Source organism: Pelodiscus sinensis, chromosome 4, assembly GCF_049634645.1.
Source record: "Pelodiscus sinensis isolate JC-2024 chromosome 4, ASM4963464v1, whole genome shotgun sequence".
Taxonomy (NCBI): domain Eukaryota; kingdom Metazoa; phylum Chordata; order Testudines; family Trionychidae; genus Pelodiscus; species Pelodiscus sinensis.
In genome coordinates, this window is record NC_134714.1 from 86,780,611 (window position 1) to 86,803,508 (window position 22,898).

At 45.2% G+C, this 22,898-nt stretch overlaps 1 protein-coding gene across 5 annotated transcripts in view; it reads right to left on the minus strand.

Annotated features, from left to right (window-relative positions):
- CAPRIN1 (cell cycle associated protein 1) overlaps positions 1 to 22,898 on the minus strand; it is a 78,423-nt gene that overhangs the window by 27,726 nt on the left and 27,799 nt on the right. For all 5 annotated transcript variants that reach the window (XM_014575620.2, XM_006127311.3, XM_025186790.2 and 2 more), the window contains 5 exons: positions 7,451 to 7,689; positions 7,227 to 7,309; positions 4,990 to 5,127; positions 3,098 to 3,150; positions 2,929 to 3,015 (listed from right to left, as the gene is read on the minus strand). In XM_014575620.2, the coding sequence (XP_014431106.1) occupies positions 2,929 to 3,015; positions 3,098 to 3,150; positions 4,990 to 5,127; positions 7,227 to 7,309; positions 7,451 to 7,689 (600 nt within the window). The remainder of the gene's footprint in view (positions 1 to 2,928; positions 3,016 to 3,097; positions 3,151 to 4,989; positions 5,128 to 7,226; positions 7,310 to 7,450; positions 7,690 to 22,898) is intronic.

Genomic DNA, 22,898 nt, shown 5'->3' on the forward strand with positions numbered 1-22,898 from the left:
AGCCCACGGGGGTGTGGGGCACGGTGCCACGGCAACGGGAGGCCGTCCGGGCGCGAGAGGTGGGGCCGCCGGGAGACGCTGGGGTCACAGCCCCGGCGCCAGATTTAAAATGGCCCGGCAGAGGAGAGACGGGGGAGCGGAGGTGATCGCTGCTGACGGAGGCCATCGCTGCTGACGGAGGCCAGCGGCTGAAGGAGTGTTCGGTGGACCCATCCCCCGGTCCACCTGAGTGGGCACCGTGTATAGACGGTGAGCGAACCGTTCGGGAAGGCCCGGTGCCAGGTGGCGCCGACGCGGGAAGGGAAGGAAAGGAAAGGAAGCAGCCTAGGGCAGAGTCTGGATTGACTGGTGGGCTGACGTGTTAAGGGTTCACGCCCCGTCAGCCGGGTCTGGTCAAACGGAACCTGAACCCTTAGGGCCCTGGGCTGGGGCCCGTGAGAGTGGGTGGGCCCGGGCCCCCCTTCCTCTCCCGCCTTGCTAGGGAGTGGGAAACTGAGGACGAACGCGTCTGAGAGGAAACTAAAGGAAGTGGTCCCTTGTTCTAGGGGAGTGACCCCGGGCGGGCCGCCGCGGGGCGACCTGCGGCGTCACAAGTAGTAATAGCTAAATTAGTCCCCAGCATTTTGTATGTATAATTTATTTTTCCAATGTGCATTAATCAACATTAAAATGTATTTGTCATTTTGTTGCCCAATCACTTACTTCTGTGAGATCCTGTTGAATCTAGACGCGCTTTTCCGCAAAAAAGCCCCGATCGTCATTTTCGCGGTCGGGGCTTTTTTGCGGAAAAGAAATCTGTGCTGTCTACACTGGCCCTTTTCCAGAACAGTTTTCCGGAAAAGGACTTTTGCCCGAACGGGAGCAGCATAGTTTTTCCGGAAAAGCACTGATGATTTTACAGTAGATCGTCAGTGCTTTTCTGGAAATTCAAGGGGCCAGTGTAGACAGCTGGCAAGTTATTCCGGAAAAGCAGCTGATTTTCCGGAATAAGTGGCCAGTGTAGACACAGCCTAGGTGTCTGACAATTCTGATCTTTATTATAGTTTCAACCAATTTGCCCAATACTGAAATTAGACTTACTGGTCTGTAATTGCCAGTAGGAACACCTCAAGAGCCTTTTTTGGCATTTGGCGTCACATTAGCTATCTTCCAGTCATTTGGTACAGATACTGATTTAAACTATAGGTTACAAAGCACAGTTACTGGTAATAGTTCTGCAATTTTACATTTGAATTCTTTTAGAACTCTTGGGTGAATGCCGCCTGGTCCTGGTGACTTGTTACTACTTAGTTTACTAATTTGTTCCAGAACCTACTCTAACACCACCTCAATCAGGGACAATTCCCCACATTTGTCACCTAAAAAGAATGGCTTGGGGATCTCCTTAACATCCTTAGCACTGAGGATCAATGTAAATAATTAATTTAGTTTCTTCATATCGGCCCGATCATCCTTGATTGTCGTTGGCATCTCAATTGTCCAGTGACATCCTGTTTCTGATGTACTTAAAAAAAATTGCTATTACTTTTAGAGATTTTGGCTCACTGTTATTCAAATTCTTTTTTGCTTTCCTAATTATATTTTTACATTTTACTTGATTACATTTTATCTGCTCCTTTCTATTTTTCTCACTAGGATTCAACTTCTACTTTTTAAACAGTGACTTTTTAATCTCTCACTGCTTCTTTCACTTTGTTAAGCCACAGTGAGACTTTTTTGTTTCTCTTACTGTGTTTCTTAATTTGGGGTATACATTTAAGTTGAGCCTCTGTTATAGTGTCTTTGAAACAATTCCATGCAGCTTGCAGAGATTTTACTTTTGGCACTGATCCTGTGATATACACTGAGGGTGTATCTAGACTACATCCCTCTTTCGACAGAGGGATGTAAATTAGGCACTTTGAAATTGCAAATTAAGCCGGGATTTGACCTCAGGTTAACAGGATCTTTCGAAAAAGCCTTCCCCCTTTCCAAAAGAACTGTGTCTAGTCTGCAGTTTTACTTTCAAAATAGCACTTTTTCAAAAGAGCGCCATGATGTGATTATGCAAATGAAGCCGGGATTTGAATTTCCCACGCTTCATTTGCAATTTCAAAGTGCCTAATTTACATCTCTGTCAAAAGAGGGATGTAGTCTAGACACATCCCGAAAAAACACTTTGTTCATATAGTTTCGAAATGGATGGAATAAGTTCACACCTAATCCACTCAAGGAGTTTTGAAGTAATTAATATAGCAGGATCACACATTTTCATGTAAAACAGTTTAAAGAGGAAAACAGTTTAAAGAGTCGATGTAAGTACAGTAGTGATTTAATTTTTTTATATATGTCATAGCATTTGTAAAATTCTGTTAATGTTGTAATTCATGCATGCAAAACAGTGTTAAAGCTGAACACACATTTTCATGACATGAATAATTAATGCCTTGACTTTAAGTACAGTGTTTCTTACAGAAGAAAGAAAGCCTAGAAGTAAAAATGTATGTAGTACATATAAGTTTATCTATTTCTGAGCTGTACTGTGGCTACCTGTTGGGCAATGTGAATTGTGGTTGAGTTTACATGTGGACTTGTTAACGGTTATCACCAGGGAACTGCATAAACCAATATAGTTCTTTGCTGCTACCAACAGCTGTAACTAATTTCAAGTCCTACATTGACTATGCATGAGTGACAATTTTAAAACTGTTTATTACTCTTCTACCACTTCCCCAACCTACTAAAGTAACCTCACCATTGAGATTTATCCACATGCAAAGTTAGTATTATAGAGCTCTTTGAGCTGTATACATGATGCAAGAAAACATGGTCAACTCAAGACTGGTAAACAGGTTTATTTTTGGGTTAAATATATCAAATGTTTCGAAGAGCTATGAATCAGTGAAATCATGTTCTGCAATTTTACCAGCAGCACATAAGGCTTCTTACCTCAACTGTTTCAACTGTCCACTCATCCACCTGTTCCTTCTCACTGCTACTGAACTGAGTCTCCGCCATGAACTGTCTATTTACATACTAAAATAAGAGAGAGAAAATATGAAACAGACAGTGGTATTAAAGCTAAAACAGTGGCTGCAATCCTTTCATTGAATAGTACCTCAGTTGATTCAACTTCACTTGGTTCAGTGTACTCTTCTGTTGGCTCAGGTTCTACGAGAAAAATATACTATTTTAGGCACATTAAGCATATGTATTCTTTCCTTTTGACTTTGAGCAGGAAAAATAATCCAATATTGTTTTCATCTTTCTGATTTTAGAATAATGAAAAATAGGTTCTTCTGTTCTTAAACCCTCAGCTCTAGAGCAACATGCAGCAGAAGGGAAAGTAATACGTGGTGACTACAATTTTAATCTACACAATAGCATAGAAAGTTTCACTGTTAAGATGTATTTCTCATTTAGAAGTTGCGGTGAGCTTTGTCTTGGGTGCATATTTTGAAATTTGCCCACTCAATGAAGATCACATTAAATGCCTGTGCCTTTTTAGATTGCTGCTCTAACCAGAATTTTAATTGCTAGTTAGTTCATTCCTCACATTTATGTACTTTGAATTTTTCTACTATGCAGCCAGGCTACATGTAAGGCACTAACCTGACTGAACAGTTTAGATTTAAGAGATTGAGTTATTTCATATCTTTAATTATTTTTCTACTGCTCTCATGCACCTCAGCAAGTGGGGATTACAGTAGATATACAACTTACAAATAGAGACCTAAACACTGTGGCAAAGCTCCAGAGGTGCCCTGTGCTTCTAGGTGGCTTTTGTATGGCTCAGACTCACTGTGACCTTCCACACTGCTCTGTGGCTTATCAGATAATCCTATTGACTATACACATTCCCTTCCCTCTTGCTGCCTTTATGCCAGAGGCAGCAAGGGGGGAGGGGGCAATAAGTGCCCCTCCCACCTCCACACTGTTGCCTCTGATATAGAGGTGAGGAGGGCTGACAGGAGTGGGGACACCAGGAAGTTAGCTTTTAAGCCAGCTCTCCACACATGCCAGCTGTACAGAGCTGCCCTCCCCCACCCTCTTTGCTGCCTCCTACAGAGGGGTGTGTAACTTACAACCCAGCTCCCTATGAGAACCAGCTCCACGGAGCCACCTGTCCCCTTCCTACACACTGGTGCAAAGGCTGCGCCATGTGATGCTTACTCAGCCTTTGTCTGCAGGGTGCGCGGGCCCCATGACAGGGGCTAGTGCCACCCCTGCTACTGCCGCTATATTAAGAGGCAGCAGTGCGGGTTGACAAGGGGCTCCCCAGGAACGGGGCCAGAAGTGCACTGACTGCCAGCTCCAGAGACTATCAAATAAACATGTAATTGCTAAGTTTTGTAACTGCTAAGTTTTGATGCAGTTAACACAATAATTAAATTACTTGATATCTAGCATCCCTAGTCACAGCTTATTGAGCCATCCTTATTGGCAGAGTCAAAGGACTGGGGTGAAACCCCTTCATAATCCTGGCCTCCCTTTTCAGGAGTGGACTTTTTGGTGGTTTGGGGAGTGTTGGGGGGAAACCGGCCCTAGGGATCCTAGGCAGTGGCAACTGACAGGGTTTTTCCTCTAGTCCCAATACAGCAGCCTTTTTCCTGGGCCACTTCCCCCAAACGCTCCCCTAATACCTTCTCCCTGGTACCCGAGTGAATCTTTCCTGTTTTAGACCACACATTCCTTTTTGCAAACCTCAACTCTCCAGCAACACATGTCCTCCTCTCTGTCCTTCATTCTTCTCCTCCTCCTCCCTTATTTGAAGGGAAACCTTTTAAAGTAGCCAACAGGCCTTTATTAGCTACAGATGCCTGATTAGCCTGCTGCTTCAGGCAAGCTCTTAATTAGCCTCAGATGCTTGCCTGCCTGCCTTGACTACATGGCAGCAGTCTCTGGCAGTTTATTCAGGCAACAGAAAACACCCAGCTTCCGGTACATCTGCAATCCACCGAACTACTGTGACAGGCAAAAGGCAGCTAGTTACAACACATATGTACTTACCAGCTTCTGCTACAGGATCTTCCACTGCAGGTGCAGGAGTTGCCTCCTCTTCATCACACAATCCATTCTGATGGTTGTGGGTACTATCAAAATAACTAGTTTGAAGAATGCGTTCAACAACATCCTTCAAGGCCTTGTCTGTAAAGGAATTAAACTCTGGTCAAGTATATATTAAAAGGTCAACTATTTTCCAACATGTCATTCCCTGCAATTCAAAAATTTCAAAATTTATTTTCCATTTATTGGTAGGAAACGTTCACTGTTCAGAATTAGTCTAATGTCACTTTGAATTTAATTATCTATCATGGAACGTCCTCTAGATTTTAGCCATAAGAAATAAAAAGCATTCCTGAGTTATGCTAGCAATGTGTACTGCCTCTTGGCACATTAAACCAGGCTAATTTGAAGAGAGCAGCTGACAACTCCAAAGTCATTTTGAAGCCATTTTGCTTCTTGAATACTACAAAAAGCTGAACTTCATTTCTTATAAGATCCTAGGAAGTAAATACCTGAAAAGGTACCATAAAAAGTTAGGGATTGGTAACAAGTTTACTTTTTTCGTAATTCTTACTGAATTATTACAGAGCTTCAGTAATGGCTCTAGTTAATGTAAGAATTTCCATAGGAAGAGCTGGAAATTGATGACATGCTAGAAATAGAAAGGATTCAATGATGAAATCTGACAGTAAGAAACACTCATCAGTAACCCTTGGTGCAATTGTAGCCTCCCCCAATCCTTGCACCTCGCAAAAATCACGTTGCACTGGCCCTGCTGCAGTGCAGAAAACCATTTGAAACCCCATTGCAATGGAAGTGTTGCCTCACTTACCAGTTAGACAAAGGACTCAAAATAGGTGCTGGATGGAGTTGGGGAAGTAGCACATCAGGGGAGGGCATGTGATCTGGTCAGGTTCCAGGCCTGAGTGCTTCATCCTATGAGATTTATGGGGCTAGGCATGTTACCTCAGGAGAGGCATTTAAAAAATGATCTTGGGTATAAAAAGGTTGGAGACCACTTCTCTAGAGCATGAGGCTACATTAACCACATTTAACCCTTGAACGCTCAGCTGAGTTCTAGTTTATTAGTTAGTAGCAAGACACTCCCTGGGAAATATTCCACACTGACTCTACCACCTCAACCCAAGCTTCACAAGCATGACTGCTGTGTACAATCTGCTGAAAAAAAAAAGTTTCCCTGGAACCTAACTCCCCCGCACTTGTATTAATTCTTCTGAGGAAATTGGATTTGTTTAATAATGTTTTGCTTAAAGGAGCATTTTTCAGGAACGTAACTACACAGTTAAGTGAGGAGTTACTGTACACGGTCCCTGACACCTTTGTACGATACTGGAAAACTACTAACAGAATCAGCATTCAGCACATGCTGATCTGCACTCCTTTTAGAGAAGGGAAATGACAGGACCTGGAGTGGTCTAACTTCACGCTTTCCTTAGCACACTTGACAGCAGAATGACTCTTTGATCTCTTCCAAGAGGCACCAGCATTAAAACACAATTAAGAAGAGCTCTCAGAACCAGAGGGCAACCTCTGATCTGATGAGGGCCTTGACTCTGACAGACTTCAAGCAGGTGCTGCTTCACATGAAGGTGAGCAAATAATCTGCAAGTCAAACACTACTCCTTAAAATAGACAAGCATCGTGTGCAGGGATTACTTCCCCACACCAGATATTAAAATCCTAGTGAAGACATCATCCTCCTGCACTCTCAGCCCCTACTCTTGATTACTGCACCCTTCACCCTAATTCCCTCACCTCCAGCCCTGCACTCACCCCCACATCTCCAACCCCTGCCCTGAAGGATCCGAGCAATGCCCAGTAAATCTCATTTCCTATATTAGGTTATGTTGCTGCAAAATGCTTCTAGACTAATCCAGATTTCTACAAAGGAAAAAGCAATACTAAGCATCAACAATGAGAGAACAATGAGAGAACACTGCTGAAACAGCAGAAACCAGGAGCCTAATAAATGAGGAGTAAGGTTGCATCACTGCCAATATGCAGAAGAGTTAGCTTTTCATTCCACTATACAGTTATAACATACCTGAGTGCTTCCCGACAAGCACTTACGGAAAAAAAAAAAAAAACTAAACACCATTCTGACAGTTAAAACTATAATTATAGGTATTTGTAATGCAACTTTTACATAGACATCTAAGGACTGTATATTTTTTTTGCATTCAGTGTTCTACTTCAAACGTGATACAGTACATACTTACAGGTAGTTCCACAAACAGGCTTATCCTTCCCTTCCAGTAAGTCCCACAGGTGAATGGATGCTTGCTCATACTGTTCATTCAGCCTTCAACAAAAATATTAATTAACTGAAGGATAATATTGCTGAACAGGTCTCAAAATTCTTATGTTGCAGATAAACTAGAGTAAACTAACTGATCAAAATTAACATGATAGTGATTACTTAACAATAAAACTAGCACATTACCTCATAGTCATGTCCCGCACAGGTTCAACTAGCTTGTAAAACTCATCTAGCATTTTCAGTTCCTCCTCTGTCAGTACAGGGATACCATTTGATCCTTGTTTCAGGTCACTGCGCACTTCCTCATCTCCTAACTTGTCCAAAATAAACTGCAGCTCAAGTACAGTCTTTAAACGTTTCTGTTCAGCTTCTTCTCGCATCAGCTGCTCCCGGCGAGCTGTCTTCTTTATTGTTTTCTGGATCTATCCATAAGGAAAACCAAATGTTAGACTACTTAAGATAGGTTCTGTACTGGATAGAGTTAGATAATATTCAGTAACAGTCTATACAAGAGCCACAAATACTGTATTTTGTTTATATCAAGCAGTGTCAGAGTGAGATGCATAAGCTCTTTAGTGGCTCTTTAATGGGTCTCTTGCAGCTCTTTGCAGAACATGATATTAAAATGCTGTGAAATAATTCTTAACCATCGGAATGCTTTTACTATGTTATTAAACAAATGTAGCTGATGATAATACTTGGTCAGTCATTTTTGCTGTGAGAATTTGTATATTTCACACACACTTACTTTCCGTCATACTGTTTAAAACACAAAGTGATAGTACTGTGGTAAATGTAATCCATGAATTCCCACAACTACGGCTCTTTTGGGTAATGCTCATCACTAATTTGGCTCCTCAGCCACTGAGATCTGAGCATTACTGTTATTAAGCTTCTGACTTTAATAATAATAATATAATCACCTTTATCATGTAAGATATTCTTCATATGCAGTACCAATGAAAGTACATTCCACTAACAGAGAAAAATCACTGACATTTATCAATATTAACCAAGATAAACTTTAGAGATCTACTTCATGGATATTATATCATGATCCCCAACAAATACAGAGTTCATACACAGAGTGTTAAAAAGTAACATGGAAAAGGCAATGCCAGAGCAGTACAGGAATTCAGCTACAGAAACGGAACACAGGAGGAGGAGGAAGAGCAAGCCTTCTCCACTTATCTGCATAAGTACTGGTGATAAAATGAAGTCAGCGGTGCTCAACATTTTTGGTAGCCTACGAGTGCTGACACCTACTCTGGGTGGTAGCCATGGTCAATTTTTCCTAAAATGCTTCTATGTTTTTCCTAAAGTTAATTATGCACATACATATCCAAACCATTGTAATTTATGTAGTGATATTAAGCAAACAAATATCCCAGCAGATTTATTCAGCCTCGGCAACCTCAGGGACAAATTAAATCCTGGATGGGGAGATGAGATGGGGGCCAGGTTCAATGGGGGGAGAGGGATAGAGCCCAGGGAATGGATCCCAAGGCCCTGATTCCAGGGGATGGCACCCACAGACCCAGCACTGACGTCCAACCCCAGTACCTCCGGGAAGGCAAGGAACTCACTGTCCACCTGTTCCTCTATCATGTGTGCTTCTAGACAGAAGGGCCTGAGAGAGGGGGTATTGTTTTTCATTCCCCCACCCCCATACCTAATCACCACCAGGAAGCTGTGGCTGCTAGAGAAGGCTATGGTGGTTGCCTCTGAGAAACAGAGCTAAGCAGTATAATAGCAATCGACTCAGTAGAAAAAACTAGAATTATAATAGTAGACCATTCTTAAAGCTTTACACCTTGAGTGTTCAAACCTAAATACGGCATCTTTAAATGCCTTCTTTCCCCAAAAAAATAAGCTATATCTAAGGATTGGCCTGAATGTGTATCCATTCCCAAGTGTTGAGATCAGCATCTGTGGGAGGTGAAAATAACTGAAAAACTGTATCTCCCTATAACACCTATGCTGCTGACATATAAGTATTGTTTGTCTAAAAAAAAGGGCGGGGGCATTTAAGTTCTCACAATTTCACATGCCAACCTCCTAAGTTAAAAACTTCAAATAAAACATTATCCAGAAAGCAGCATTATAGCAAAGGCATTGTTTTAACAAAAGGATGTTTCAACTGGTTATATAGATATAATGTTCTGCGTAGGGAGTCTTATTCCTAAAAATAATCTTTCTTCATTTTACTTAAAACCCTTTCAAATGACAAGCTAACAAAAAGGCCATTCTCCCATCAAAACAGAATTTCTACTTAGGGAGAGTAATGGCATAATAATGAATTTGTTTAAATTCATTGGTCATGGGTTCACAATTTGTTTCTTTCAGAGGCCCCTTCAACATGCTCTAAGAACTTCAGAGCTCAGCAGAAAAGAGAGGGGTTTCAACCACCAGGTGGGGGGAAGATCCCTCAAACAAGAGGACTCTTGACTTCAATGGGGTGGGGGTGAGGGGTCTGGGGAGGCAGCATCACCTGCACCTCCAACTTTCCTCAGCATGATACCCAGCCTGTCTGGGTTGGGGCAGAGGGGGTAAATTATAATTCAAAGCAAGATGGCTCAGTTCAGAAAGTTTGAAAACTTCTCAGGGAGCAGAAAAATGGGTAAGCGTGTCTGTATAGGCAAGGATAGCTCAGGGTGCAGGGAGAGTGTAGCTACAAGCTGTGAGCTGGGAGGAGCCCCCTACAAGAGCTGCCCTCCAAGAACTCTGCTGCCCCTGGAGCTAGAGCCACCCAGTCTGGAATCTCTTAACTATCTGTGCAAGCAAACGGAAACCAAGCAGCCGCCACAATCCTGGGCACCACAGTAGGAGACCAGGGAGCGCTACAGCTGTCAGCTCCATGGCATCAACCAGAACTGCAGCTGCGATGCATTGGTCAGCTCTGGCTCCCCACATCTAACCTGACTAGGGGGTCACGGCCTCAATGGGTGAGGGGGGGGGGGAAGGGAAGAAAGGGAAGAGAATATTTAATTGAACAATGATCGCAGAACTGAAGCAGCTCTAAAATTTCCACAATTCCATCATGTGGAAGCCAGGCCCTGAAGATGCCTTATAGGTAATTAATTAATTCTGGTATTTCCAAATGCTGGGACATCTGCTTATTATTATTATTATACAGGATTCAATCCACTTTAGCAGTATTAATATTTTTCAAAAGCATTTTTCATCCATACATCTCAAAACACTTTTACAAAGAGGGCAAGTATTTTTATTTCTATTTTACAGATAAGGAAAGTAGGTAAAGCACTAGGAGGAAATATGTTCACACTATACATCTGAATCATCTACGCAGGGGTATGTAGCAGCTAAGAGCCAGCTTAGTGTAACCTGACCTTCTTTGGCAGCAAACAAGGTTCATGAAGGACAAGCAAATAAAACTTAAGTCCCCATCATGATATTGCTCAGGAGCCAATTCTATTTCTCCAAGTCACAGAAGGGTAATGACTTCATTCCTCCACAGACTGAGGGCTTAATTTAAAGGGATTAAAGAGAGAAGATCTGGTTACATGGCAGAAAGAACAGTTATTTTACAGTAACTGTGATTCAAGACATCACCCACATGGATCCCATACTTCTGAGGCACATGTGCCTCACATTAGGGGTGCAAGAGTGCAGTTGTTTAAACAGGAAACTTACTGGTTACCCAAACATCTATACATGGGTCCCAGTTGCGTGCCACCCCACACCACTGCCTCTGTATCAGAGGCAGAAGGGTGGGGCAGTAGGTGGAAGTCAACTCCCTACATACCCAGCTGCCTTTGTCAGCTCCTGACTGCTGCCCAGCATGTAACTGCATGCAACAGCAGTTACATGGTTAATCAATGTCACGCTTTTAACATCCCTACCCCCCACCCTCACATCTTTGGAAAAAAAAATCTTTTGGCCAGCACCTGAGCCTTGTATGTCCTTTCCTCCCCGACAAGCATACAGACAGAGCAACCCACCTGTCTTTCAGATCCCTTGCTGAAAATTTCAGACAGATCCATACAAACAAGACTTCTTGAAAAGCCACAAACCAGTATACATTTTCTTTGTCATACAGGGTACCCAGACTCTCAGTCAGACCTTTCACAGCCTTACCTCAAACCATGGGAGAGGGAGGGGGCAGAGTGATTTCTACAACAGTCCTCCTACCTACAAAAAAATCATGTATACCCCATGCACGAGTACAACCCACAGGGTATACAAGACTTTTTCAAACTGTGCAGCGGGGGAAGGAGCCTTCTACAGGCCGGGGGGTAGAGGGTGAGGAATGGGGATTTAGTCACTCTCCGGATGGGGGAGCATTCTCCCCACCTGGTTCCCGTGCATCCGCACAGCCTCTGGGCGGGGGAGCACTCACTCCCCTGGGTCCCACACGGCCACACAACCTCGACAGGGGAATGAGCGCACTTCCCCGCCCCTTCCTGTGGCTGCGCAGCTGCCAGCCTCCAGGTGGGGGAGCACTCATCCCCTGGTTCCTGCGAAGGAGCGCTCCCCCCTGCTCCTTCCTGCGAGCACTCATCCCCTGGTTCCTGCGAAGGAGCGCTCCCCCCTGCTCCTGCCTGCAGCTGCGCAGCCTCTAGCCTCTAGGCAGGGGAGCGTTCATCTCCTGGTTCCTGCACAACTGCAGGAAGGGGCAGGGGGAACACTCCTGCGCAGGAACTGGGGGACAAGTGCTCCCCCACCCAGACACTGGAGGCCAGGTGAGTAAAACAATTTTTGTATATCCCGCATCTGAGAATACCCCGCCGGGGGGAGGGTTTGTAAAAACGAATATAACCCGCGTGCTATATTCACTAAAATACAGTACTTGTCAGAATATTCTACTTATTGTCACCAAAAGAGACAGTCCCTAAAGTAAATAAACAAGATGCATCCAAACCAGGAGGGGCAGGGGAAGAGGGAAGGGAAATGGGTGACTGAGTGGACAGAGTAATGGACTAGGAATCATGAGATTGAGACATTATTCTCAGCTCTAATGATTGTGGCCAAATCATTTCACCTTTATGCCTCTACTTTCCCTCTTGCCCGTTGTTTACACTGTAAGACCTTTATAGTAGAGACTGTATGTATCTGTACAATACCTAGCATACTAGGGCCTCACTCTTGGTTAGTATCTAGATGTTACTGTAATGTTGGGGTCTCAGAGCACTTGGCTTAATGCCTATGTGAACCTGTTAACTTTCTATTTGGCAGCAGAAGATTCTAAAGCAGCAACATAAATATTCTTCTGACTGGAATGTCTAAATTTCTGCCCGTAAAATAAAACATCATTTGAGATGTTAGTGTAACAGGTTGACATGATATAGGGGCGTTACTCCATTCAGTAATGGCTGTTCAAGATGTGTGTCCCCGTGGGTGCTCCACTGTTAGCCTTACAAAGCAGTTTTCCTATTGGGCCACGCATGCGCAGGAAGCACCTTGCAGCGCTCCCACCCAAGCATCCGATACGCATGGCTTGACCCCTCCCTTCCAGTTCCTCGTCTACACCAGAGTTACTAAGACTCCAAGCAGACGGTAGTAAGGGAGGGTCGAGGAGCACCCACAGGAACTCACATCTCAAAGAACAGTCGTTACTGCACAAAGTGAGTAACTTCCCTTTCTTCTTCGAGTGATGTCCCCGTGGGTGATCCACTGTTGGTGACTGTAGAGCAGTATTCGACTTGCATGGAGGGAGTCGGAGTAATTGTTTAGCAGTAGTGGACAAAAATGCAATGGCCACCGCTGAATCAAATGCGAGTTATGGTAGCATCGCATAATGTTTGGTGAAAGTGTAGTCTCATGACCATGTGGCAATTTGAAAAATGTCTCTTAGAGGGAACACTGTTCAAGAAGGCCGTGAAGGCTGCTGTAGCACAAGTAGAATGCGCTCATGGTGGGTGCTGTAAGGGCCTATTGGCCAGAGTATGACATCTGACTATGTAGGTAGATATCCACTTTGAGATCTGCTGGGATGAAACAGGTGTACCTCTTGAGCATTCAGCAATAGAAATAAGTCATTGAGATTTACGAAAGGTTAGTGCTCTAAGAAGGCAGCCAATGTTTGATATCCAGTGTGTGCAGCATCGTGTCCTGTCATGGTGCATGGGGCTTTGGGAAAAAGATAGGTAACACAATGGGTTCATTCACATGGAATGCTGTACAGAATTTTAGCAGGAAGCCTGGGTGAGGTCTTAGTGTGACTCTGTCTTTTGTAAAGATAGTGTAGGAGGGCTCCACCGTAACAGCCCAAGCTCACTGACTCTCCTCACTGAGGTAATGGCTACTGGGAAGCAGACCTTCATAAAGAGGAAGGAAGTGCAACAGTGGCCAAAAGGTCTAAGGGGAGCCTGGTCAAGCAATGCAAAACAAGGTTCAAGTGCCACGACGGAAGTGGGGTCCTCCTATGAGGTGGGTATATATTCTGGAGACCCCCTAAGAAACCTTTTTGTGACAGAATAAGCAAATATGGAGAGTCCATTCACATGGGTGTGGAAAACTGTTATTGCCTAAAGGTGGACTCTTGAAGAAGAAAGTGACAGTCCGGATGTCTAGAACTGTAGTATGTAGTCCAGAATGATGTTCAGTGGAGACATGCGAGGGTCTATCAGCAATCTCTGGCACCACTGGAAGAAATGTGCCCATTTTCTGAAGTCTTTCATGTGGAAGGTCTCCTGATGTGGAGAACATCTTTCACTTGTTGATAACATTGGGCCTCTAATTCCCTGAACCACACTTGAAGATGAAAAGTATGCAGCTGGGAATGCAGTATCATCCCACGATTCTGGGAGAGATGGGAGACAATGGTAGGGAGATTTGGAAACCAGGTCTGGCACAACCAAAATGTAGCTATTAGAATAACGCGAGCCTTGTCTGTGCAGATCTTGTGTAGCACTCTGAGAATAAATGGTACGGGGGAAAGGCGTAATGTTATGGGGTCCTCCATTGGATTAGGAACACACCCCTGAGGGAGCATTTGCCAAGTCCTGCTTGGGAGAAGAATTGGAGGCATTTGGTATTCTAGGGACAAGCAAAGAGGTCTATGGGTGGTCAACCCCATCGGGAGAAAATGGAGTGCATGAATTCCCAATGCAGCTCCAATTTGTGGTCCGCGTAACAGATGCAGCTCAAAGAGTCCACAGTGATGTTGCTGGTCCCAGGTAGGTACCTGGTAGTGGATACACCAATTCCACAAGTGGATGGCCTCTGCACATAGGGAGCGGGAGCGGAAGCCGCTTTACCTGTTTATGTAAAACATTGTAGAAATATTGTCCGTGAGGATCTCACTGTGAGACTGGCAATTCTGGCAATGAAATGTGTGCAGGCATTTCTCACTGCTCTGAACTCCAGCAGATTGATGTGCAACGTCTCGTGCAGACACCATTTTCCTTGGACCACATGGATGTGCAGATGGGCATCCCAGCCCAGGAGGGATGCGTCCGTTGGAATTTGCACTGTGGAATGGGATTAATGGAAAGATACCACTGCCAGAAGATTGCCCACTGACATCCACCAGAATAGAGATAGGAGAACATCTCCTATCTCCTATGGTAACTCTCTTGTGTAGACAATGGTGGGATGCCGTGCAGATGGATGCTATCCAGAGTTGAAAGGATCAGAAACACAAACAGTCATGATGGACTATGTAAGCAGTTGCAGCCATATGGCCCATGAACCGGAGGCAGGTAAGTTATTGCGGTGGAAGGGCTCATGGATATCATACTTATGTGATCTTGTATAATTATGAACTGTTGTTAAGGTAGATATGCATCAAGGATGTTAAATTGCGGTTAACTGACTCGTCGAGTAGTCGATGGAAATTCCATTGACTACTCAACTAGTCGACAGGAACTTCCGCATTCCTCCTTGGCAACAGAGGAATGTGGAACTCCGCATGCAGCCCAGGGCCAGTGGGAAGTCCTGCTGACTTTGGGCTGCACACCGCGTGCCAGCTTTGAAATGCACAAGAGTCCCTAGCAGGAGCTCTTGTGTATTTCAAAGCTACAGTGTTGCATGGAGTCGGAGGACAGCAGGGGATTCAAGAGTTCCCCGCTGATCCCAGGGTCCATGCTACGCTGCCAATTTGAAATGTCACATGGAGATGGGGTCAGCTGGGGAGTCCCCAGCTGACCCTGGGCTCGACAGCAACACTTTGAAACCCCACCTCAGGGATCAGCTGTGCGGTGCTGCCCTTTTAACGCCGCCTCCGGATTTCCAAGGGGCAGCCCTGCATAGCTGAGTCCAGGGTCAGTTGTGTGGGGCTGCCCCTTTGAAGTACCCTCTTTTGCTGTCTCTAACTTCTGAGAAAATTCCTTGGGTACTCATTCCATGGCTCCAAGTACCAGGAGACGATCAATCTCTTGTTTTAGAAGATTCTTGTGAGACGGGTCCCTGGAGAGGAATTAGGTAGGGTGTGGGGAGTAGAGGTAAAGGGGATAACGTATCTTGTACAGATTATCTCCAGCACCCAGCCCGTCCAATGTAATGGATTCCCAGTGTGTTATGCAGGGACACAGATGGTGGATAAAAAGATGGCACTGCTGTGTTGGCACTGAATCATGAGGTCGTGCAGACCCTCAATCACACTCTCAAACCTTCTGCTTTGAGGTCTTAGTGGTAGAGGGGCGACCCTGGTTGGAGTGCCTCCTCTGTGCATACTGTCTTGGTTGGGTATCTTCATATGGTGTCTGTGGTGGCCGATTTTATTGGCTATATCTATTGCAGTTATATGGGGTGTATTGCTTGTACCAATAAGATGTAGCATGCATGCCAAGGGTAAGGAGCGTGGTTTTTTAATCTTTGCTGCTGTGCAGTACTTCATCTGTCTTAGCTGCAAATAATTTTTGTTTGTCAAATGGGAGGTCCTCCACTTTGGTCTGAAGCTCACAGGGAACACCTGAGGCCTGTAACCAGGATGCCCTCCGCATGATCACCGCTGTGGCCGTTGCCCTAGCTGCAGTATTGGCAACATCCAACGCCGTTTTTAGGGTGGTACGGGCAATTGTATGGCCCTCATGGACTATTGCCTTTAGAATAGGTCTCTCAGATTCAGGGAGTTGTTCAATGAGGTCCCCCAGTTTTGAATAGTTATCAAAATCACAATTCACCAAAAGGCCAGAGCAATTCACAATTCTCAATTGCAGTGTGGAGGAAGAGTAAATCTTTCTGCCAAAGAGATCTAACTTCTTGTGGCCTTTGTCTTAGTTACCTGTCCTATATTGTGGTAGTTTAGATCTATGCTGGGCTGACTCTACAGCCAAGGAATTTGGTTAGGGGTGTATGATTAAAATCCCATGTCTTTCGGGGGAAGGTGGAGCTGAGGGGGGGCACAAAGTATTTCCTATCTGCCCTTTAGCATGTGCCATAGTTCATCTGATGTCTCCACAAGTGCCTCATCTCTGGGAAAGGCAATCTTCCCCTGCAACATAGCATATCAATTCTTCAACAAGCAATGCTGTTTTTCTTGCACTTCTTGAAGTGGAACTTATTGGCTCGCTGCCACTCTTTTGAACAGCTCTTGAAATTGTTTAAGATTGCATGTTGGTCATGTTTCTGATGATATGACCACATCATCTGGCAGCAAAGAAGAGTTATTTGTTGGAGACATGCCAGGTGCATGAGAATCTGGGTTCCTGTCATCTATCTGTCCCTCCTCCGAGTCTTGGGGAGGGGGAAGGGATCAGGTTGGAGGCAAACATCATTTTGCTGGTATACAGTGGGTCAAAGACCACTGTGTATGTGTCCCCATGTTCCCACTGCAATGGGTAAGATGGAGGGGGATACGCCCAGCATGGGTATCAGGAGGGCTGATGAGGTCTGACTCTGTAATAGTGTGACCGTGACTTTGGCGGTGATGAGTGCTGCAATAAGAATGCACTTATTGGTCATCATCAGGTTAAAGACTTGTTGAGCGAGTACCGGGGATCTAGTTATGCGAGGAGAGCTGAGGACTGGAGATACTGCAGGTGATAGACTTGTAAAGGCAGGGTGCAAGTGATGATCTTTGTCCTGGTTGTCAAGTGGCCTCCCTGCTGTTGCCCATATCAATTGCATCTGTATCTAGTGCCGGCTAGCTGGAGCTAAGAGAAGCAGCATTGAAGCCAGTGCTGCTTTATCTGAACATGCTGCTTTTGCCCGTGGCGCTGCGTTCTTATGCAGCACCACAAGTGTGGAGCGCTTCTGGACTTCTGCCAGCACCAAGGAAGCGCGCACTAGTGTCAGTGCTACTATGTGAGCTCTACCCGCTGTTCTCATAGCAGGGGTCTCCAAGGTGCCTACTCTCTTCTCCCCTGCTGACTCTCAGGGTGTGTCTAGACTACCTAGTTTTGTCGACAAAAGTGAACTTTTGTCGACAAAACTATACCAGCGTCTACGCTACCGCTGAGTTCTGTAGACATAACGTCGACAGAACTCAGCAGTTTTGTCGATGCTGGTATACCTCATTTTACGAGGCATAACACCTTCTGTTGACAGAAGGTGTTACTGCCTGTAACACTGCGTCCAGACTACGGAGTTCTGTCGACAAAGCAGCTTGCTTTGTCGACAGAACTCAATGTGTCTGGACGCTCTTTGTCGACGGAAGTTTTGTCGACAGTATCTGTCGACAAAACTTCCATCGACAAAACGCGGTAGTCTAGACGTACCCTCAGGAAGGAGGAAGAGAGTGTGTTGGAAAAGCTTTTTAGAAGCTTTTCTGAGGAGAGGGGAAGTGGCTCTTTTCTTTGGTGAGCCTTTCTGTGATCAGGAGGCGTTTTGTGTCTCAACAGGCTACGTTGCCTTGCTGAATAATATCAGTATGAGGCGGAATTCTCTATCCTTTCTGGCGTTCGCCATCAGGCTGTAGCAATGATCACACTTCTGTGGGATGTGGGTTTCCCCCAAGCAGCAAATGCATAGGGAATGGCCATCAGATACTGGCATGGGCTCCTGGCACTCAATCATATTTCTTGAAGCCTGAAGAGCCAGACATATTGATTCGTCTGCAGTGTTACTTCTCTCTCTCTCTCTCTTTTTTTTTTTTTTTTTTTTTTTTTTTAAAAGAGGGGAGAACCGGGAAGGAGCCCTGGTCATGCTGCCCCTAAGTGGCCAAAACCCACATTCAAATCCTCTGAGAGGAAGAAAAGTTTTTTGGGTTTTTTAAAAGGAGATAAAATTGAGCGAGGGAAACTAATTTACAAGAATTTCTAACACTAACACTATAAAAGTAACTGTCAAACACTAAAATACTGAGGTACACAGTCATAGAGCATGTTGAAGCTCCATCAGCAGCTGAGGGTGGTTGAAGAGGAACTGAAAGTGAGGGGTTGGGCTGAGCATGTCAGATGCTCGGGCAGGAGCACCACAAAATGCCTCCTGCACATGCGTGGCCCAATCAGGGAAACTGCTTTTCAAGGCTCCAATCTGCAGCTCCAGGCAACCCATCACCAACAGTGGGAGCACCCATGGAGACATCACTCGAACTGAAAAATACCCTTTTTAATAGGAAATCAATGTTTTGATACTTCAAGGTGGACCTGGGATCTTTTCCTTTCTTATTACCCCAAGTAAAAATCCCAGATCTAGACCTTCTAAAGGGAGTTCTTCCATTCTCTGTTTGAGGATACCAAATTAGTTAAATAAATTAACAACCATAGCTACAAACACTGACTTCTGGCCTCAGTTGTCTCCTTTACATTGTATAACAAATAGTACTGCTGTAGATTAAAATTAAAATAGGTAACGTGAGTGATATTTTTTCACTTTGACAAAATATGACACTTATTAGGTCAGCATCCTTCATCTAAGTTTCTAAAGCATGTTTGACAATCTGAAAGTATAAGGCAGGCAACCATTACTTTCTCCCTTCTATCAGATCTGGCAAAATCTGTCAGATCTGTTTTCTAGAAACTCGTTTTTCTCTAAAACTTCCTTAGCACTATCATTCTTAATTTAGAATAACTAGCCCTAATTAGGGGAAGAAAAACTGTCTGACAGTTAGAAGAAAGCATCTGATTTGTTATTCCAGCACTGACTGCTTCTCTGAAGCCAGCTGATCAGAAAGACTGAAAAAGCATAAGACAAGGCTGTCAGGAGAAGAAAGCTCTTGGCTGCTGAGATTCACATGTGAAAAGGTGAAACCCCAATGCAAATGAGTATCTTAGGAACTAGCCCAACAAAGCCTGAGTGACTCTGGCTTGGTTTACCCCAGGGGTTCTCAATCTTTCTGAGTCCTCCCTGCTCCAAACATGCTATAAATTCTCTACAGCCTATTTTTGCCAGAAAAACTGGTTTTCTGCACATTCCCATGCAGTGGAGCTTTGGCTTTCTGCTATGGTTTGCTGTTTGGAGGACCCCCTGAAACATGCTCACAGCCTGCTAGGGAGGCCTGGACCCCTGGTTGAGAACAACTAGTCCATACTATAGTTAGGTTGCAGTGAGGCATCTTCTGTCAACCTAATTAGAGTCTCTATAGTACACTACAGCTTTGTCCCACTGAGGTAGATGCCCTACTTCACTAACGTAACTCCACCTCCACAAGAGGCATAGCGCTTACAAACACGGTTAAATATCAGTTAATTTACTAGTCGATGGAATTTCCATCAACTCGTCGATAGGCACTTCCTCTTTCAAAATTTACAAGATACCAAGTGGGGACTCTTGTGCATTTCAAAATTGGAACTTGGCATGCAGCCCGAGCCAGCGGTAAGTCCCGCTGACTCCAGGCTCCACGCGCTTTGAAATGCACAAGAGCCGCGGAGTTTCAAAGGAGTAGCACTGCACAGCTGATCCCGATCTCGGTGTGACGCAGCTCCTTTGAAGTACCCCCCTCCTCCTCTTTTCGCTGCCTCTATCTGATAGAGGCAGCAAAGGGAGGGAGTGACTAGTCAACTCGACTATCCAATTGTCAACTAGTCCTTAAATCACAATAGTTAGGGTGAAGCCCTGGTCCACCCACTGGAAGCCCAGACACCTGTGGGGTAACTGGGCTCCTAGTGGGGAGCTGCCAGTGGAATTAAAAAACTGGGCTTTCAGCTCCCCACACGGCTGCTCTTCAATCAATGGAAGCATTCCTGGTGAGGACATGCATCACCAATCCAACAAGGATAGCGTGAACATAGGTCACCACAATAATTATTAACTATAAGTCAACTTAATATACATCAACTTACATTTTTAGTGTAGACATATGAGTTGTTATATTCGATGCATATATTGATATTCTTTTGGGCCATCAAAAAATACCCTTATACAAACTCAACATGCTTCCAAGGTCTTAAAAACACACAAATCTGATGTGCTTACACTGACTAGCCAAAATTTTGCTATTTCTCTTTCTCGCCTCATAATTCAATACTCTGTGTTTTATCATGTCTTAAAATCTGCAGTATCCTGGTGCATGTGTTAAGCTTCATTTTTCAATGCACTATACTCTGGGGAGAATACTGCCCCACTCTACATTTGCAGAATTCATGTCCCAGGAACACTGCTTTGCTTCCCCACAGGAAAATGACACTCTGACATGGAAGTTGCAAGAGTGCTCACACACCCCTCAAACAGCGTAGGTCAGGCCCGTGCAAAATACAGCCCGTGGGCAGGAATCGGCCTGTCAAGCCACTGGATTCAGCCACGGACTCAGCAGGGAGCTCCAGGCAGGTCCCCCTGCTTGCCCCACACAACACTCAGAAAAGTGGCTGCAGGGCTGTTTCTCTTTCAAAACTGCGATCCTGGGGGGCAGAAGGTTTCAGGTGCTGCCCCCGCCCCCAGCACAATTCCATTTGCCGGTTTATGGTCAGGAACTGACCAATGGGAGCTTCCAGTTTGAACAGCAGGCAGCACACAAACACCATGCCTCCCACCCCGGGTTATTTACACAAGCACATGGCCCTGCAGCCTGTGCAGGCGCAGGGCAGGCAGAGAAACATTTTAAGCTCTGCAAGCATTTAGCTCTGCAGGCAAGCAGGCAAGACTCTCCGCCAGGGCCTGCCTCTGGCACCCCAGCCTCTCCCTTCCCCAACCCTCCGCCCTTCCACTCAACATACCCAAAAACCCTCTGCCCCCTTCCTGCACCCATACACCCTCCCAGATCTGGCACCCCAATTCTCTGTCCCAGATCACAGTCCTTTCCTACCCTAGGTCATAAACCAAAACCCCACACCGCAACCCCCTGCTCTAGATCACAACTGTCTCCTTCACCCAAACGCCCTCCCAGACCCCACTCTCCCTCCTGTACCCTAGTACCTTACCCCAAGCTCCCTTCTGTACCCAACCTCCATCTCAGATCCTGCACCTCCTCCATTAATATCATAGAAGAGTGCAGCACTCAACCACTTTCCAAAATCTTGGAGTCACCCCCCCGGTCAAAAATTATTGCCCATCCTTGGCGTAAGTGCTAATCTTGGGTATCTGGAAAAGGCAGTAGAGCATCAAACCTCTGTGTGAGGATGGGGCTATGTATGCTTCAGCTGGTGGTTCCTACCTTGCACTGGGCTCAACTGCTAGTCCCAGCTGGGCTATAAGAAGATAGGACTTCCACTTCCCCTGCAAAAAGCATCCTGGGTGGCATCAGACCTACACCCAGAAGCCTCTCCTGTCTGCAGGAACTTTCACACACCTCTACACCAATGTTCCCTCTAATTTTTTTCATCCATGTGTATAATACATTTTGTTATATGCATAAAGACATGTGGATGCTGCCAGCTCTGGGCGCTCTGCTAATCAGCTGGGCAGTATTTTAATCTTTCCTGGGTGGCCACCCAAGCACATAGCTTACAGGAAACAATGCTCTCCACCTGCTTCTTGACCACAATGCTCCTCAATCACAGATAAAGGAGCTGTTGTATAGGGAGCTGCCCCCCACCATCCACCAAACATCCACACTTCTTGACCCTCTCATCAAGTGTCACTCCCTTGTAAGAGCCTTTCCTGCACCCAGATAATCCCCTGCTGAACTCATGGCCCTACCCCAGCAAGCCCCACTCTCCTCCTGCACCATCCTGATGAGCCCCTATACACTTGCACCCCCTACTCCACCAGCCAAACTCCACCCTAAGCCGTCCCGTTGACCTCCCCCCGCTTAAGACCTTCTACCCTGCTGAGCTCCAAACACTTCATCTGGCACCCCCTGCAGAGTCTCATTATCCCTGCACTGAAAACCCTCACAACTAGCCACCATGCACCCCAAATTCCCCACAGACATACCCAGACCCCAACTAAGCCACACTCTCTCAGATTGCCCCACACAAAACCCCTTCAAATCCACACCTGAATACCCATTCACTAAGCACCTCCACCCTTGGATCCTCCCAGGCTCAGACTGCCAGTCCACACCCGATGCAGATGCACAGGCTCCTAGAGGGCTTCTGGCCACTGCACCATGTCAAGAGTCCCATGCAGCCTCACCACCAAGTCAGCATCTCAGGTGCAAGTGATTCCCACCTCTGCATAGCCAATGGCCTGTTCTTCCCACTGCCATGCTGAAGCCTCCATATATATTTATTGGCAAATAAATCTTGCAAAATGTAATCTGTGTTAAATTTTTATTTTCTGAAACAAAATTTCCTCAGGAGTAGCAGTATGACTGACGAAGTTTAATACACTTTGATATGTTTGATGCAGCAGGCAAAGGAAACAAAAGAAGAAAGTTCACAGGACTGGAAATTTCCGTGCATCCAAT